Below are 17298 nucleotides of genomic sequence, written 5' to 3'. Positions count from 1 at the left end.
TTAACTGTAAACATACTACAGTAGCTGTGGTTGTTACAGACAAAGGGGAAAAACTGTGATAGTTACAGATACAATAGAAGACAGCTACATCAGCTATCTCAATCTGAAGAATCTTCAGATATATTATGGAAAAAAGAAACCGAAGTAAGAAACTAAGCTTATTCAGATGCCCTTCCTGCCAATTTTGGGATTTCACTGCAATGTGTGATGATCTTAAGTTATCCACTAGTGGTTTTTCTTCAATCTGAGGATATCTCAACCAATTTAAAAATTTTAACTTCCAAGAATTCCACATCAATGATGTTCGCTTTCTCTATTCCAGTTGTCAGTCTTCTTCCCACCATAAAAGTTGCAGGTCAGTTGTAGACGTTCAAACAAGCATAATGTACAGCTACAGCATGATTGATTTTCTGCTGTACCAGAAATATGCAAAGAAACGTAGTCTTAGCTCGGAAGCTGTTGCAGTTTTGCTCTGCGAGTTTGATGTCCTCAATTTGCTACTGGCATCCATGTCTCTGTTGTTGATTCCATTATAGTCTAGTTCCTCCATTCCATCATCTTTCATTCTGGCATTTGATCTGAGCTCCCATCTCACTCAACATGGAATACATCATAATTCTCTTATGTACTGAAACATTTTCTGGAAAACACCACATGTCCGAGTTTGCAAATTGGACTAGGCTAGATCCTGCTTCCTTTCTAATACCGTTTACAACCATCATTTTTCTCACCTTCTCCACGTCATCCCACCTCTCTTGTGTAGCATATATGTTGGATAGAAGCACATAGGATCCAATATCCTCTGGGTCCCTCTCAATTAATCTCTTGGCGATGATCTCACCAAGTTCCAGATTTGAGTGGGTCTTGCAAGCTGAAAGCAAAGCTCCCCATAAGGCAGGTCCAGAGTCCATGGGCATATTCTTGATGAGGTCTTCAGAGTCTCTCATCAAACCAGCCCGCCCAAGAAGATCAATCATGCAGCCGTAGTGCTCAACTTTCGGCTCTATTCTATAAATTCTAGTCATCACATTAAAATACCACCAGCCCTCTAATACCATCCCTGAATGAGTACATGCACTTAGAACACAAATGAATGTAGCACCATTAGGCATCACTCCACTTTTTTCCATCTCCAAGAATGTTTCAAGTGCTTCCTCAGCGTGCCCTTGGGTTCCGAAACCCATGATCATAGAGTTCCATGATACAACACTTTTCTCTGGCATCTCAGCAAATACCTCCTTCGCCAAATCCATCTCACAGCACTTAGCATACATTGTCAATAGGGAAGTCGAGAGCAACACGTCAGGCTTAATGCTTCCATTGTATCTTATATATGAATGTATCCACTTTCCTCGATCAAGTCTCCCTAAATGTCCACAAGCAGTCAAAACACTCATAAGGATTGCCTCATTTGGCTGAATATCTCTGTCTTGCATCATAATATCAAACAATGCCAAACACCCCGTATAGTCCTTCAACCGCACATAAAGAGCCATTAAAGTAGTCCAAGAAACTACATTCCGATAATCCATCTGCTCAAACAGAGCACGAGCAGCTACTACATTTCCAGTCCTTGCATATCCATCAAGCAAACAATTCCAAGAAACAATATCCCTCGAAGGCATCTCCCTAAACAGTAAATTTGCAGCTTCCATATCTCCAATCCCCACATATCCCGATAACATAGAATTCCAACTAAAAATATCCCTTTCAGGCATTACATCAAAAACACAACGCGCATAATTCACTTCACCATTCTTCACATACCCGTCAATCATAGTATTCCACGTCACCAAATCCGAGTCAGAACTTAAATCAAACACCTTCCGTGCATCACCAATCCGATAACAAACTGAATACATATGAATCAAAACATTCCTAATATACAAATCCAACTCAAACCCACATTTCACTATATGACCATGAATCATTTCCCCTTCTTTTACCCTCCCCAAATCAGCACAAGCCTTAACCAATATCGGAAATGTATAATGATTCTGAAAAATCCCATTTTTAACCATCTGATCAGCATAAAACCCCAAACACTTTTCTTGATCATCAAAATTCACATAACTTTTCATAATCGTATTACAAATAAACGCATCTGGGGTTTCAAGATTCTCAAAAATCTTTACAGCATGATGCAAAGTGGATCTTGAAGAGCAAAGTTTCATCATAACTCTACCAGCAGCTAAAGGGTGTTGAAAAATACCCCTAACAACGAGTTGTCCATGTACTTGATTAAACTGTCTCAATTTCGCTGTGCAAGAATCTAGCATTCGTAAAATTGGGTGGCCTGAAGTCAAAATATGTACAACCCCATTGCTGTATGAGTCGAAAGATTCAACATGATCATGATCACGATTATTAGACCACAGTTTTGGAGTGAGTTTCGAAAGGTTTATTTGAGTTTTGATGAATTTGTTAACGTATTCGGAAGAAAGGGAGAGGGTTTGTTTCGAATTTTTGAATCTAACGGTCATTGTTTCTTCCCGGGAGAATTGGCGGGCAATGGAATTTGCTTGTTGAATTTACGGGGGAAAGTCCCAGTTAAAGTCTCTAGGGGTCGTTTGGTTTGATTGGATAAACTTTGAATTTAACTTTATGTCATGTTTGATGGGAGTTATTTGTACGAAAATGATGAAATTATTGTCTCATATGGAAGGTAGGATAAAACAGTCTCATGGATATGCGTCCTATCCGCATACCAAACAACAAAGATATTTTTGTTATTTTCATTATTCTGGAGGATAACTTTCGACTTTATACTGCTACTATTTTTGATTTAACGTATTTTGAATTAGCAATCAAACAAGTAATAAGACGGTACTAATTTTTTATTCGAAGATTACCTATGTTGGTCCACCATATCATAGGACGCATTATAGTAATACTGCTTTATTTTGATGTTAGTTGTTGATACTCAACTTAACCTATTTAGTTTTCAATTAAAAGAAACGAGTAAATTTCCTGCTTAGCTCAAGTATCAACAATATCTGTTTTCTTTCCCTAAAGTTGCTTCTTAAAATATGTTGAATTAAATCAATTGTCCTCAGTTCAACAAAAGAGGCACCGGCCTCTTGGCAAGTGCGTGTTTTACTACACACACATTAACTGAAGTTAAGAGGGTCTAATAGGTTTAGGATTATCAAAATGAAAGATGGTAACAACTTTTAGGGGTTGTGAATGTATTTGACCTTGATAAAAAATTAAAGAGACGACCGTAAACAATTCAAAGACCACACCGGGTAGACTTCAAGACCTCTTGCTCTGCCTTCCTACTTATTCTGGGGGTCTTTGAAAGATACAATGCAACAACAACATACTCAGTGTATTTCCTCAAAATGAAATCTGAGGAGGATAAAGTGTACGCAGTTCATACCTAGACCCCCGGCTCATGACAGAATTGAAAGATACAATGAAGAAGACTGAGTTGAGGGGCCCTTCTTTCTTTTACAAGGAAATAGGTTGCGGCTGGATATAAATTGACCTTACAAACAAACAAATAAGCAAGCACGCCAAGTTGTACCGATCAGCATTTGAGTGACGAGTGGCAGCAAGTCTTACACATTGCTGACAAGTACGTGTGAAAATAAAAGAAGATGAGGCAAGGCCTTGAAGCAGTTGTACAAGGCGAATGTCCAATGATCTACTTTATGGAACCAAACAGGTTAGTCTATTTGACAACCCAGGCAATTTTTTTTTGAAACTGAACGACGCTGCAAATGACGCACGATTAATTTTACATTATTTATAGTCAACAAACCAAAATAGCTTACAACATTATTTTTGTTTAACTAACAGTGGGGGCAACTCAAGTACCCAATCAAAAATGAAGCACTTCACTATTACAGTCATTACTAAAACGCAGAGAGGCTGAACTCTTTACATCACAAAACGCGTACACATGTGAGACATCCCAACTTCAACATTCGCCGGTTTACAGCATAAGTGCAGAAAACCACTGTCTCGTCCTTCACATTTTAAATAGTTTCTGAATCCAACAGCACAATGAAAAACTAAAAAAGAAATCAACAAAATACCTAACCTAATCAGAAACATTTCTAACCAACATCTCCAGTTCCCTCCTGGCATGGTGGTTGTATATTTTTTTTATTTATGACATCTCTCTGAACCTAGCAATAGCCCTTTTTTGTATGAGTGTCTTGTAACTGTCACCAGACTGTGCTTCAAGGGCTGGGTCCACCTTCTTGGGCTGACTTCCCAGTCCGGCTCTACGTCCAGTGCTTTGAGCTTGGACTGGCTCTACCATACCACTTCCATCCTTCCCCAATCCCTGAATTCATAACAATAAAAGACACCAAAATATTCCCGAAACAGTCAGGCTTCGCGATACGAGAAAGAACACCAATTTGCCATTTTACACCCTGGGAATCATGAACTTATACAAGGACACATAAAATGCAGTGTCTGTCCACATCGTTTTGAGAAAAAAAAATGTTGTAAACCATGATAAACAATTTAGCAGGATCGGACCGATGCAATCAATATAAACTTTTTCTAAAATCAGTAAAACCAATATAAGCTTATAGTTGGGATCTATATAGGGCACAAGGGAATAAATAGATCTATATAGGTGCTACCAATATGTTGGGATATGTTTTAGACATGCTAGCATGTTTACTATAGGATCTTAGACATATTAGCAAGTTTTCTAGGAGTATCTTGGTCTTGTAAGAGATATACAGGCTCATAGAGAACTCGTGCTTTTTGTTGTATTGGTAAAATTTTATTTTATATAATGTGGGAGTGAGATGATCTTAAATGGAGCGACATGCACATTGAGGATCCATAGAGACAGGCCAACCAAACTTGCTTGGGATAATAATATAGAAATGAAGTCTCAGAGAGTATTAGGGTAAGAAATGATACCAAGCCCTCCTGCCATCCCATGCTGCGTAGCATACGATTGCCCACATTACTCTCATCTATAGCCCTGTCAGCAGTGATAACCTCAAAGCTCTGACTATTTGCTTCTGCACTACGTCCACCTCCAACACCAGGGGGGAAAGGAGTTGGATCAGAAACACCTCTTCTGAATGTGGAGTCCCGATCTTGAAGCCCAAGCAATAATAGAAAACAAATTTTCTCACAAGTTAATACGAATCCAAACAAATCTAGCAACCACCATTGCAATCTTCATTTTTTGAAGTTTTCCAACTAGCAAGGTCTGGGTCTATAGAAAAGTTCTCGACTACGGAAGAATTACATCCTATAATAGTGATGAAGAGACACACTTACGGAACCCATAATGCATGCGAAACCAGGAGAAGAGAGGGAGAGAGAAGAGAAGAGATACAAAGCTGAGACGACTTCGAAACAAATGGTTTTAGCCCAAAATGCTCTATAAAATCTTACTTGAATCTCCATGATCTGATGCATCATCTCCAAAAGCTGAAGATGAACCATATAAGCTCCTCCGCTCAGCAGCGCGATCTCGGTATGTAGTAGTAGCTTGAGACTGTTCCTTAATAGACGGAGGAGGCTGTGATGGCATCTCCGAGAACCTTCTTTTACTACCAGCCGGTACTGGGGGCGTATAAGAGCCCAATGCCGATGCATCTGTCCTAAAGGGTGCTGCAGAGGCATCTGCATTTATTAATGAAGATGGACCTGAGGTTGGTGGCATAATATGTGATGTAGATTCACTTCCGGATGATCCTGCATATAGAGTATCTGATTTCACCACTCCTAAACCAGAACCTCTTATAACGCCCTTCAGAGTACCCCCAGAGCTGTTAGTCAGAGACCTAGGCTTGTCCTGAGACTCGGAGCTCACAGATTGAAAACTTGAGCTACCTACAAGTCCTGAACTGGCTGTAGGATTCTCTCTAGCTGTCAAGGTCTCAGCTTTTAACTTAGTCTTTGCAGCTGGTCCTACTGAGTTAGATCTGTCTTCACCCACTGCCTGGCCGTCATCAAGCGCCACACGGGGGGCTTGGCCTTCATGACTTCTTTGCTTCCACATTGACAATACATTACTCATTTTCTTCTTATTCGCAAGGATGCTGCTCTTTGAAGCAAGTTTTATCTCTTTAGCCTTCTCCTTTTCTTTCTTTTCAGCAGCTATTGCTGCAGAGGCAGCAGCCTGGATAGCATCTGGCAGTGAGGCAGCCTTCTCACCAGCTATTGTAGAAGCTGGGGCAGATATAACGACTTTCTTAGTGTTTGCGGCATCAGACGACTTGGCAGTTTCAGCTTGTCCTGCTGCTGGTTTGTTCTCATTCTGGTTTGTGCAGGGTACATATTGCTGAGTCTTCTGATCATAAGAATACCAGACTCCATTGTTACCGTCATAATATAACCCTGCAAAGCAAGAGTTATTGTGATAGTGTCATCTTTTACTTACACCGGTAACTACGTACTAGGGTTTATTATCAAGACCTTTCATACATAATCCAGCTCCAAAGACAAATTCTAACTTGAGAATAGAGAGAGAAACGAAAGATGAAGTAAAATAGAAAGATAGAGCGAGTATAATTAACATAATTGCAGCAAGACATCACGTAAAAATAGGTTCAACAAGACTACCCAATGGTACACACCTCTGGAAAGATTCAAACCTTCCACACTCTTAAAAGACACAGGTGTTTCAACAATATTTGGTTGAAGTTGAAAAAAAAAAAGATGATTTTAAGTTGAAGTTGAAAAGGGTTTATTTGAAAGTTGAAATTGTGTGGGGACATGAATTTTACTAGAAAAAATAGTTGAAATTTGGTGAGCGAAAATAAATATTTCATTTTTACCAACTTTTTACATTCAGGAGTCGACTTGATGGGCATCTAGATCTGCAAATTATCTACTAGATGGACCTTTGAAGTATCCCTTAGACTGCAATACAAACCCATGGCACCCAAAACGCACAAAGAGTGAGTAGATAAAATGTCTACCAGTGCATGTTAGTTTAAATATCATATGCTAATAGTGTGTTTAACCAGACTAAATCTCTATACAACACAAAGTGTACGGTACTTTAACACAAAGTGAAAACAAACCTGTATTTCCATCATAATAGAAACCAGAAGTGGCATCATAATAATAGCCAGAGGTTTCATCCCATACAAATCCAGATTGTGGAGCAGAATTTTGACCAGCAACTTCTCTACTGTGTTCTCGTCCACCAGCGGACAGTTTGTCATCGGGATTATATTCTTTTGGTGCCCATCCAACAGCATCATACTAAAAGCATGGAGGAGGTATAATTAGACACGTGTCACTTGACATCTTCATGTGTCGGATAATATAAATGAGCTAATGTGCATCAATTACAGCATCAACATTTTACAGTCCTATACTGAAAGATGAACAGCCGTCTACATCCAACCAATGTAAACGCAAGCTGCAAACTACACAATGCCTAGGACATTCAAAGCTTTTTCCTAGCAGCAACAGCCTCCCTGTCTCATCCCCCATCTTGCTGCGGATGAGAACTTAAAAAAAACAAAAAAAAACTGTTGTATATATGCATAAAACAAGAGTAGGCAGCTTTTACTTCCATATATTACAACCGGTATCAGCCCCCCCCCCCCCCCCCCCCCCCCCCCCAACCACCCCCCTCAACAAAAACAAAAAAAAAAAAAAAAAAAAGCACACCCCCAATAAAGGAGGAATCACAGCCCATGTCAGCTTAATGAAATGAAATTGATTACAAGCACAGGAAGTTAAATTTTACTGATTTGGTGAAAGCACCCCAAAAAAACGATAACACTATGGAAGTCTCCAATACATATGATAAATGGATGAATGATGTTTATAAATTTGGGAAATGGATGGGATATCTTAATTTATTTGAATGATACATTCAGATCAACTGCACTACATGTGATTTAATCAGCTTGAGCTATTAAGCAGATATGACTGGAATATGTTCACCCATTCAAACAAAAATTACTTGTGGAAGGTTATCTCCATCTAACCATTCCAAAAATAAAATAAAATTATCTCCATCTTACAAAGGTATCTGTGGGTAACAAATTGACCCATGATAACAAAAGTTTATCTATGACAAGAACCTGCTCTCAGGATTATTACAAAGAACAAGTTAACAAAGTTATAGCCAAGTTAGAGGGGAAGAGAACCTGTTGAGAAAAAGTTGCTGCTTCAATAGCAGCAGCAGCAAGGCTGCTAGCCTGAGAAGCACCAGATCCTGGTCCTAGGATACTCTTTGCATACGCTACTCTAAGAATCTGCCCATTCTTCTCTAAAGTTGTTCCATTTGTTGCTTCAAGAGCTTTAGTAGCTTCCTCCACCTGAAATACATCAAAATAGCACAATTAAGAATAAACACTTTCACCCCAATAAAGGAGTAAAATTCCTAGTACCCACTTCATCAAATTAGCTCATTAACAAATAAAAACTAATATCTCAACGCCACAAGCCTCTAAGCAATGCCGAAAATGGAAAATATTATACATGACAATCACAAAATACAACATGAACCCACCATGTATATTGTTCCCTTTTGTGAATGAAATCTTAACTCATAAGAATTACAGAAAATATGGGAAGAAATTTAAATTGATCTCCCTAAACTTCCTCAAGAAACCATTTGCACACCTAGAACTTCGTTCCTCCTGTTAAAAGTGATACTACAACCGCCCTACGCTGCCACATTGCAAAGGCAGTCGGCTCACCTCCTGTTAAACGCATGAAGAGCATTGAAGATAGGTTAGAACTTTTTAGGCCAATGCGTACTTTTTTTCCCTTACATGCACGTGGCAACACTAATGTCACTTTAATGTTCTTTCTTCTACACCCAATCACACTATTCTCTCACACTAACGACCTGTTTAGTATATCCATACATTAGCTCCTTTTTTCCCATAAAAATTAACAGTCCAACCCAACCATCACTTCATCATTTTCACTTTATAAATTGTACTCGGACATTTCGACAGTCTAACTTAAAAAAGTCCATTAGCATCTTAGGATCACTTCAGATGAACTAAAAAAAAGGAACTCAATTACTAAAGCTGAAGACACAGTTCTACATGGTTTTGCTTATGCTTTGCACCATTATTTTCTCACCAGATGCATAAACTTTTGTCCACCGTGATACTTAATTACAAAACATTACTGATGAGAGTTATATGTGACTCATCAGAATCAGATTATTCTCAATTTTCTACAGCATTAAATGTGCAATCAATCTTGCATATGAAATATTATCACCATCACACGAGTGACGGATATCGACTGAAAGCTGGTGGCATGACTGGAATTTCCATTAGTTTTGTGTTTCCTATTCTTTTAACATTTCAGAACCTTTTTTGTGGTCGTCACAAACCCAGCTTCCTTTTTCAATAAACTTAATTTGCCAACATATTCAGAAAAAGAATGGTCCTCTGATTGAAACCACCTTAGCCTTAATTTAGCAAGGGAGGGAGGATGCCTATTAGATAGGGATGCTATTACGATCAGATAGGGACACTGGAAGTTCATGGGAAGAGGTTTACAACCGCGAAAAGGTGACAGAGAAAGAGGGAGGCAACAGTGATTGGTGGATGGGTTTGTGTTTGTTTAGATGAAGAAAAGACAGAATAGGGGAGAGAAGGAAGCTTTGATGAGTGGTGTAAGATTTGTATAAATGAAGAGATGAGAGGAGAGGAGGAGGTACGGGAAGGAGGGGTTATAAGGAAAAAGAGAAAAGAAGTTTACAAAAATAGAACAAGTGTTATTCCGTGCATGTTTGTGCACAAAGCCTGGACCAAATCTAGTTGTATCATTTTATTGGGGTCTTAGTATAGCTTCAAACAAGAATGGGGGGGTTTAAGGGGGACAATAATAAAGTTAAAAGTGTGCAAGTGATTTTCCAGGACAAGTAACACGTTTAGGCAGTAATTTATGTCTTTTCCCCCAAAAAATTGGTATTCAATCTTCCTAATCACCAACATGATCTACAAAAAACTGAAAATGTATTTTATACAAACTTCTCAAAATAGATATTCATATAAACTTTCCATGGAGCCCAAAAAGACAAATGACTACTACTAGTGATACTCTGTTCCATAGATAAATATTTAATTGCTTCAATAACAACCAAAAGTACACGCACCGAATAGAAGTGCACAAAAGCAAATCCCCTCGAAACGTGAGTGAACTTGTCTCTAACAAGACGGAGATCCTGCACATATTAGAGATGTTAGACCGCCCAATAGGAGTCAGGAAGCACATGAACGGCAGACGCTGCAGAAAAAATTCACCTTAATAGGAGCATGTTTGGAAAATTCATAACGAAGCATTTCCTCATCTGCATTTTCGTCTAATCCACGGACAACCAAGACATGTGTGGGACCTGTTAATGTATCAAATTATGATTAATCCAAATATGCTAATTAAGTTCCTCATTTGGGGATAGGGACTCCCTTAATCTGGATTAAGCGGGAAAGCAACTCCAGTCCCATTCTCTAATCCTAGTTTGGCAAGAACCTGATCATTATTTTAGGATCAAGCTTATCCTGCAATGGCCATAAGTTGGATTTGGTCCAAAGAATAAGGCCTAAAAGTTTGGAGTGCCGAAACTAAATTTTTGGTTCTCTTATCCCAAAGACAAACCACCTTTATACCTATTTCTCTTCCCAAGTCTGTCTTTCCTCCATTTTTCTTTTTGAGATGGAACGGAAATATTGGGGTAAGAGAAATGGAAAAGATATACAGAGAAATGGGAAGAGAAACAGGCATAAAGGTGGTAATAATATAAATCCCCAAAAACCAATAACACTCCAAAACAAGATTAGGTCAAATCTCGTGTCACTATCACATTTTAAGAAACAAGGACCAAAATCAAATTAGATTATGCTGGACATAAATTACTTTTATACCGAATCCAATCCAATCTGTTCATACTTGGATGTTCCAAATAGAGCCTAGATAAAAGCTGAACATAGCATATATAAGCTACCTGCTTCACCTCTCCTCCCCACAGAGCTAGAATTTGATGATCCCATGTCTGCCGGAGGAGCATCATCTGTCCGTGGCTCATTACACTGGTCCAAAGAGAAGAAAACAGCATCACTCATGGCTATCACAAGATCAAGTCAATCAAATCACGAAGAAATTTGTGCACTTTGGATCTAAATCATATATCTACGAACAACTCAGACAAGATATTGGCCAGACTGCAGATAAAAAATTGTCTGATTGGTGTCAAGTAAAACAAAATCAAGACAACCAAAGTAGGCTGTTATTATTTTGAACACAAATTACAGCATTCTTAACTCCAGTTCTCTCTCTCTCTACAATCTCTCGCTACAAGCCATGCATACAAGACAAATTTGCATCTGTTAACTAGATCGACATAAATAACAAATGTAGTTCAGTCTTACGTCAATAAAATTTAAAAATCACATAAATAGACATCTTCATATATGATGTATAAACACAAAGGACGGGGCTGTGATGATGCAACAATTTTTGCCAACAAACAAGTGTAAATCTTGTTTCTTAAAAACAAAAGGCTATGACCCCAAACGGTGAAAAAATTAAAAAGTTACCACCATTTAGGGGGACTGGAAAATTATAAAGGTGAAAAGTCACCAACTCATTCTATTTTCTCTGAGAGTCCTTTCACTGTGAGTATTGGGTGTGTGCATGTCTTGGATACTTGGTGACTTCGACCAAAGTGAAAGCAACTTACAACACTAATACTTTACTTTTGTCATAAATTATAGTTATTTTCTTCCCCTAATAAAATAGAGCTTGCTGGTAACAGAGGGCTTTTATCAACCTAGATTATCAAATAAAAAGGTGTATTACTATAAAAATAGGGTAACAAATATAGAACCTGAAAGCAAGACGTCCGCCGTGCAAAATTCACACATCCACAGATGATACACATCCAATCAGATGGAACAGTGATGCTCCGGTGGTGACCATGGTTAGATCTTGAAGCGCTGTCTAAACCACCAGGCACGCCGGGCCCTCCTGTTGGCTTGCTACTGCCAAACAACAAAAAAGAAGTTCAGTTAGTTAAAACTTTGGGGTGCTATCAAAGCATATTAAGCAGAAATACCAAAAGTAATATCTAAAATTGGTGAATTACATGGTATCTCTACTACTAAGAAAACGAAATTGCAGTTCGTCTAAATTTGCAGAAAATAAAAGATGAAAATAACAGAGGAAGTTGAAGAATATTAATTCCTGCCCTGATCAGTTGGGGAATAAATATAAAATAAAATATCAGGAGAAGCTGAACGGGGGCATATTGGATATATCTTACCCTTCTTTACTTTCTTTTCCTGTCCCAAAGGAAGAGAACTATTTTCTGTTCTCTTACTCCTTTCCTTTCCTATCTCCAGAGGGAGTCAAAATTCTATGAAAAAGTGCAAAATGGATGTCTATAATATACCATGAAAAGAAGTGCCAAAGAGTAAATTTTGCTCTGGTGAACTGGCAATGATAACAAAGATAACTAATTACTGCCTTCGAATGCAACAAAATTATATTTACCTGTACTCAAAAAAAAGCTTCCTACCATCCACAACTAGCCCCTCATCACCAAGTTTGTCCATCATTGCTTGGGCCGCATCCTATTTCACGGGACTAAGTTCAATCATGTGCAATAATAACATGGACAATGTGACATTTGTATATAATTAATTTTTCATACCATGGAAGGGAAATCAATAAAAGCAAATCCACGAGAAATGCCAGAATTTCGCTCTTTGATCACACGAACATGCCGCAGGGGGCCCCACTCAGCCTAAAGGAGAAAAGCATAACAATGGGAGAAATTTGAGAGCACAAATACAGCTGAAGTGGGTGGGCAACAAGTAACACATGAGTTGAGCGAGAACAAGAGGTAACAGAGAGAGTACAAGGATCTGATACAAATCTTCTTCAGTAGTTTTCTGTGAAAGGCCTTTGACAACAACAGTCGCTGAAGGAGCCTACATTAAAATAACAGAAGCCATGACACCCTCCGAACATAAAAGCAAATGGGAAGTGCAACATAGGAAACAGGAAACATACAACAGAATAATTGTCATGGTATCTTTTATCATCACGCTCTCTTCGTCTCTCACTTCTATCGCACCGGATATCATCATAACTGTCCTCTCTGTGACTGCGACTATGACTTCGACTCCGAGGAGACCTTGACCTCAGACGATCATCATGACCTCGAGAACGGGAGCGGGAACGCTCATGCCTTCTATATGGACTCGGATCCCTCTCACGACTCGATCCTTTGTCACGTTCACGCTCACGGGATTCACGTCGTCTCCAATTACCATCTCTCCTACTGCCTCGTTCATAGTCTGAGTCATAGCTATATCTACTGTACTCATAGTCTCTTTCACGGCTATCCTCTCTGTTAGTGTGTGCCATACGATGTTTGTAGTCATAATCATCATAGGGGTCATCATGCTCCCGTCCCCCATACCTAGAAGGCCTGTCAAATCCAGCATCAGGATAGCTGTCAAAACTGCGATAACCATCTCTGAATGTGTTAATCTCATGATACTTATCAGCTTCACGAATTTCGTGATATGAATCAACGTACGGCTTCTCATGCCTCCTGGAATCCCTCTCCACAGGGTAATCTTCTTCATAACTTCTTCTCCTTGTCTGAGGCCAGTGTCCAACGGCTATTGGTGGATGAGGGTAGTGCTCTCCTTCCAGTATATCACGGTGATAGGCACCCCGTGGATAAACACCATCCCTTGAAAATCTATCGTCTAGAAACCTCCTATCATCATAAGAACCACCACCCCTGCCAAAAAAACATGAGGCAAGACAAATAGGAAAAAAAATGCGAAGAAATAACGGAAGAAATGAAGCTTCAAGTACCAACCTAATAAGCCAAGTACATTAAAAAATTGAGTCTGTTAAATGTTATAATGCTATAGAGGTGACAAGTAAAATATTATTTAAAGTCTCAGGGATATAAATTTAAATTAACCATCAAGCAATTTGATTACCCTTTTGGTGAAAAATGGTAACACTCACCGGAAATCTGGTTCATGAACTCCTCTATAACCCTCCAAAGCCTGTGGATTCAAGAGAATAAGTTGTGTCAGCAAGTTAAAATCATGGATGGAAGTTTAGGCAAATCCATTCCACATCCTCACTCTCCCACGGCTTTCATTCAATGTTCTTTAAGAGATACTGGAAAAGTTTTGGACAGTCACATGACCCTAGTTTCTTGTATATCCATTATGTGATTAAGAAGGAAACCACAATTACACTGTTATTTTCCCATCCTTGATGGGGGCCATATCGACCAGGATCCATTTCTTGCATGAGCCACTGGTGTTATTCCTGCAGAACTCTTGATGTTCTTTTTTGAAGTATCAGCTGCAAGATGACTGTAAGGCTTTCCTGTAATGCATGCACAAACAGATAGTCAAGCCACCATGAACCAGGAAACAATCGTCATGATTTGGCCTCCCCTTTATTGGAATCCACAAAATCAAAATCTTCCCAGAACAACTCTTGAAACATTGTAACGTACAACTAAGATCTTCATGTAGGAACATCAGATATAATGTTACTGAATATCATCTGAACCTGAAGAGATTACTAATCTCTCGGAGAAAGATAATGGTTCTTGGTTGTTCAAAATTAGAAAGTCACACTACAAAAGGACATCACCACATCAACAAAAAAGACTACCGCAGCAGAAGCACAAATAAAGCAAATGCCCATCTCAGAAAAGTCGATGTCTGTGCATTTAGAAGGGTCAAACCACTATACCACAGTCAAGTAGAAAAATCTACTAAATGTACAATATTTCGGAATAGAGATCCTGCGGAGCTCCAACTACCCCATAATGGTAACTTTCTCTTCAAAGCATACTTAGTCTAATATGAAAATAAAATGTGTATGTACCAGCATTCTGGAAGGACAAGGAATGACCTTGTGCTTTGTCTATAAGTCCTCGTGTAAACGATGGACACATGTATACATGTCAGCATCTCCACATGTACCCCATTTGACCAAATAGCATAGAAGCTAAATTCAAGGCAGTGATCTGTGGAGGTAGTTGTTCATATTGAAGAACAAAGGAAATACTATTACTGTAGGAGAACATTAAAATTGTTGATTACAATTCACTATTCTACCCGGCTTTCTTTGCAACTTCCATGCTGCATCCAATCTAGATGATAAAACAAGTGCAAACTCGCATCTACGCTCAGTTATGCTAAGAGGGACACAAGAGTTGAGCAGTAAAGTGGGCACATTGGGTGAGGTCCAAAAACAAACAAACAAATTTAGCGGCACAAACCAGTGATGGTTACTCTATACAAACATTCAAATCTCCCATATCAGATAACTAAAAATTGAGAGTAACAGCAACAACACTGATGAAAATTGAAATCAAATCAAATGAAAAAATACTTCAAAACTATTCAATGGTAACATATGATAAGAAATGTGAGCATATCCTTGAATAATGGCCTTGGTAAACAAAAACAATTGTTTTTTTTCTTATTCTTTAGTCTTTTCAATCCAAAAGTTGATTAACCCTATTCAAAAAAATGGTACTAAAGCCTATAAAAATAGTTGCCATTAACTTTGAAAGGAAAAATTAAATCTAACACCATGTAAATATGATAAGAAATGTGAACATATCCTTGAATAATGATTTTGGTAAACAAAAAGATTGTTCTTTTTTCTATATAATTTCAATCTAAAAGCTGATTATAACTATTCAAAAGAGGGTACTATAACCTATAAAAATAGTTGCCATTAGCTTTGAAGCTTGAAAATAACTCAAATTTTTATCTACTTCGTTTCGCAATATATATTAAAAAGGTCATCCCGGTGCACTAAGCTCCCGCTGTGCACGGATCTGAGGAAGGGCCAGACCACAAGATGTGGTCTACTGTATGCAGCGTACCTGCATTTCTGCAAGAGGTTGTTTCTACGGCTCAAACCCGTAGACCTCCTGGTCCATGACAGAACCCTGACATCCCCTTTGTTCCATTCGTTGAATATATCCACAAATTGATTACCAATAGTCACTCAAAAACAACCGGCAAAAATTAACACATTAAACTACATATCTTTTTTCACGATGGTGGTGTCCTGACCAGCTTTCGCGCCCCTCAACTAATTCCGCCGGAGACTTTGCCCCCCCCCCCCCCCCCCCCCCAACACACACACACAGAGCAACAGGTAACAGGTAAATCCATCCACCAAGGCTAGGATAGATAGAAAAGAAATCCCTAATAATATTTTTGTCTCTGCTTGGATTTGAACCATTGACCACTAAGCCACACCACATTAAACTACAAATTAACATGTAAAAATAACCCAGAAAACCATAAATTTAGCTATAATAAAGCTTAATTATTACAATAACAAATCAAAAACACACAAAAAAAAAACATTGAAAGATAATTCACAACAAACTAGAAAAAAAAAAGACCAACTTTTTTAGGGTTTTGTTTTTTGGGGAAAAACAGAAATAGGGGATCTTACAAATCAGTTATTGAAAATCGATCGCCGATAAGTCGCCGGAAAAGCTGCCGGAGATTGAGATGAAAATGGAGCAAAAGCTTTCGCCGCCGATGGAAAAAAGCTTGGTTAATTTGATAGAAGAAGAAATTTGTGCTTTAAGGTGAAATTTGGGCCCGCAATTGCAGGTGCATTCGGGTCGGGTCTCCCCAGCGGGTAAAGAAGGGTTTGGGCTTGTGAGTTCGAATCCACATGGCCTAATAGTCAAGCCCACACAAATGCTATTTTGTTGGGTCATTTGCATTTCTGGCCTAACCTAAGTCTTTCGAAAACGGCCTTCATACCTCCATGAGGTAGTGGTAATATCTGCGTAACCTCTACCATCACAAGGCAAATTATCTTTTTGTGAGGTACTATAATTTTGTATGATTATATCGCAATATCGTACGAGTTATATCTTGTTTTCTTGAACTCATGCGCCATTAGGTATAAATTTGATTGTAAGACCAAATATTAAAGCTCTAGTCATTTTGAAGGACAATTATATGATTAATGTTATCTTATTTTTCACTTAAATCAGAGACGTACATGTCACTATTTACAAGTTTTAATCACATTTTTAAAAAGATCATAAGAATTTTCATCAAAAAATGAAATTCACTTTTAAACGAATCACTAAAATGAACTTGTCTTATAACTCGGGGTAGAACACTAATATTTAGTATAAGTTTTTGATAAATCGCCAAACGCTTTGATGGATAGGTTTGTAAGGATACAACTATAAACAAACATATTATAATATTAAAATAATTTATTCAAAATCTGACAACTCATTAAAAGTTCTTTTAAATTAGTGATTTTAAATGTTATAAGACT

The 17298-nt window shown here is 38.4% G+C and overlaps 2 protein-coding genes across 5 annotated transcripts; both read right to left on the bottom strand.

Annotated features, from left to right (window-relative positions):
* Positions 1 to 3579, bottom strand: LOC107868740 (pentatricopeptide repeat-containing protein At3g29230-like). The gene has a single exon (XM_016715397.2). It carries the CDS (start codon positions 2481 to 2483, stop codon positions 555 to 557), a length of 1929 nt encoding a protein of 642 aa, XP_016570883.1. The 5' UTR covers positions 2484 to 3579; the 3' UTR covers positions 1 to 554.
* A 147-nt stretch (positions 3580 to 3726) lies between these two features.
* On the bottom strand, positions 3727 to 16588 carry LOC107868726 (SUPPRESSOR OF ABI3-5). Of its 4 annotated transcripts, none has more exons than XM_016715391.2 (17): positions 16447 to 16587; positions 14206 to 14340; positions 13969 to 14009; positions 13523 to 13732; positions 12991 to 13411; positions 12837 to 12908; positions 12629 to 12721; positions 12469 to 12548; positions 11804 to 11957; positions 10922 to 11006; positions 10224 to 10315; positions 10076 to 10144; positions 8100 to 8270; positions 7017 to 7200; positions 5380 to 6327; positions 4894 to 5075; positions 3727 to 4297 (listed from the first exon to the last, which is right to left on the bottom strand). In XM_016715391.2, the coding sequence occupies exons 2-17, from the start codon at positions 14260 to 14262 to the stop codon at positions 4118 to 4120; spliced, it is 3039 nt and encodes a 1012-aa protein (XP_016570877.2). In that variant the 5' UTR covers positions 14263 to 14340; positions 16447 to 16587; the 3' UTR covers positions 3727 to 4117. The 4 variants fall into 4 exon arrangements, with proteins under 4 accessions (XP_016570877.2, XP_047250153.1, XP_016570873.2 ...); XM_047394197.1 differs by having other exon boundaries at positions 11804 to 11954; positions 16447 to 16560; XM_016715387.2 differs by having other exon boundaries at positions 12991 to 13732; positions 16447 to 16588.
* Positions 16589 to 17298: the final 710 nt, after the last annotated feature.

Source organism: Capsicum annuum, chromosome 1 (genome assembly GCF_002878395.1).
Source record: "Capsicum annuum cultivar UCD-10X-F1 chromosome 1, UCD10Xv1.1, whole genome shotgun sequence".
Lineage (NCBI taxonomy): Eukaryota > Viridiplantae > Streptophyta > Magnoliopsida > Solanales > Solanaceae > Capsicum > Capsicum annuum.
The sequence above is the reverse complement of the archived record's forward strand: the minus strand, read 5'-3'. Positions and strand labels throughout refer to the sequence as shown.

Excerpts from the sequence above, each read along its gene's own strand:
- LOC107868740 (XM_016715397.2), bottom strand. The coding sequence starts at position 2,483 with ATGACCGTTAGATTCAAAAATTCGAAACAAACCCTCTCCCTTTCTTCC.
- LOC107868726 (XM_016715387.2), bottom strand. The coding sequence starts at position 14,262 with ATGCAAGAAATGGATCCTGGTCGATATGGCCCCCATCAAGGATGGGAA. Across the intron at positions 12,549-12,628 it reads TTATTGATTTCCCTTCCATG|GATGCGGCCCAAGCAATGAT; the intron begins GTATGAAAAATT and ends CCCGTGAAATAG. Across the intron at positions 10,145-10,223 it reads CCAAACATGCTCCTATTAAG|GATCTCCGTCTTGTTAGAGA; the intron begins GTGAATTTTTTC and ends TAATATGTGCAG.